This window comes from Colobus angolensis, unplaced genomic scaffold, assembly GCF_000951035.1.
Source record: "Colobus angolensis palliatus isolate OR3802 unplaced genomic scaffold, Cang.pa_1.0 Scaffold433, whole genome shotgun sequence".
Classification (NCBI taxonomy): Eukaryota; Metazoa; Chordata; class Mammalia; order Primates; family Cercopithecidae; genus Colobus; species Colobus angolensis.
In genome coordinates, this window is record NW_012117744.1 from 240,521 (window position 1) to 242,355 (window position 1,835).

Below are 1,835 nucleotides of genomic sequence, written 5' to 3' on the forward strand. Positions count from 1 at the left end.
TAGACTTCTTTTTGAAATTTATTCCAATCCCTAATATGAGATAATCACCCAAAAAAAAAGCCTAGGAAATTTTCAGCCAGGTGCTGTGGCTCACGCCTGTAATCCCAGCACTTCAGGAGGCCGAGGCAGGCGGATCACCTGAGGTCAGGAGTACAAGACCAGCCTGGCCAACATGGTGAAATTCCGTCTCTACTAAAGATACAGAAAATTAGCAGGGCGTGGTGGCGCGTTCCTGTAATTCCAGCTACTTGGGAGGCTGAGGCAGGCAAATCACTTGAACCTGGGAGGTGGAGGTTGCAGTGAGCCGAGATCGGGCCATTGCACTCCAGCCTGGGTGATGGGGCTAAAGTATGTCTCAAAGAAAAAAAAAAAAAAAGCCTAAGAAATTTTCTACATAGGTAACCACAGAATCTCTTCCTACCCCCTTTTTTTCCCTTCAGATCCAGACATTTAATGTGGATGCACCATGGCAGACCGTGGAAGATTTAACGAATGGGGTTGTGATGGCCCAGGTTCTTCAAAAGATGTAAGAATAAATTGCTTATCTTTATGTATATTCTTATACATGGATATTTATTAGATTGAAAACTTGGATTAAAAAACAAAGTACTTACATGAAACGTGTGTAGAGTAAGAGTTGTAGGTGGCAGCAGTACTAGTTTTGATGGAATGTATTTGTTAGGGGTAGATTGGGTTGCAAGTTTGATAAGGGCTGTAATTGTTTTAGTACTCTAATGGTTTTAGCGGAATTATTTCTTCTTGTATTTTTTGGCATAAACTTGGCAGAAATTTTCTTGTTGGTAGCCAGATTTTGCTGTTAAAGGGGTATCTAAGACGCTTACTCCATTTTTCTTTAGGATTTTGCTGATATATCATCTCATCAGTGACACCTGCTCTGAGTACCCATATAAAATGGCAATGACAATTCCCTTATACTTCCTATCCCCCTTAAGCTTTTGTGTTCTTTCAAGTTTGTAACACCATCTGATATACGATATATTTGGTTGGTCGTTTATATGCCCCAACATCCCCAAACACATGTACACAGAATGTAAACTCCACATGGAGCCAGGGAATTTGTTTTCACTGTTGTATACAAGCAACAGGCAAATGCCTGGTTTTATGTTGAACCATATGAAATTGCTCTTCTTTATAGGTCAAAATGATCAAAATCAGCAGTTCCTCCTAGTTTAATATGCATTGTGGGTGCTTATGTTTGTTGAGTGACTAAAGGAAGGCGTATTTGTTTGGGATATATAAAACATACCCAATTCTTCTAGGTACTTTGAAAACATAATAGTTATGGAATTGGTATTATATGACTATCAACTTTTGACCTAGGAATTTTTTAAAATAAAGGATTATGTGTGAATTTAAGAAGTCATTGGGTTTGTTGTAATTTGCCAATACTTTGAAGCCATGAACACTTGTCAGCCTGATTTTAAAAGATTTACATATCACTAGCTGGGTTGTCCCGCATATCTGTTGAAAATCAGTGTCATTATTAAGTGAAGTATTGGTTTACTTTGCAATTAGCTACATAGAGTTGCCATAGAGCCCAGATGCCAACATTTCAGATTATCTGTCTCTTTGCCTTTAGAACTGGGGACTCATGTTTGAACACTACAGCTTGTTTTTACTTTCTTTTATAACTTAAAGTGCATGGTACATTTTTCCAGATATATAGGCACACAGGTTTTTTAATGAAGCTCAAGAAGGCTCATTGGGGCTGGGCGCGGTGTTTCACACCCGTAATCCCATCACTTTGGGAGGCCGAGGCGGGCGGATCACGAGGTCAGGAGATCGAGACCATCCTGGCTAACACAGTGAAACCC

At 39.7% G+C, this 1,835-nt stretch overlaps 1 protein-coding gene across 1 annotated transcript in view; it reads left to right on the forward strand.

Annotated features, from left to right (window-relative positions):
- The first annotated feature begins 446 nt into the window (after window positions 1–446).
- The window catches only part of HOOK3 (hook microtubule-tethering protein 3), a 152,969-nt gene continuing 151,580 nt past the window's right edge, over window positions 447–1,835 (forward strand). Inside the window, exon 1 of the mRNA XM_011957091.1 lies at window positions 447–526. Coding sequence (XP_011812481.1) covers window positions 504–526 — 23 coding nt within the window. The 5' untranslated portion in view covers window positions 447–503. The remainder of the gene's footprint in view (window positions 527–1,835) is intronic.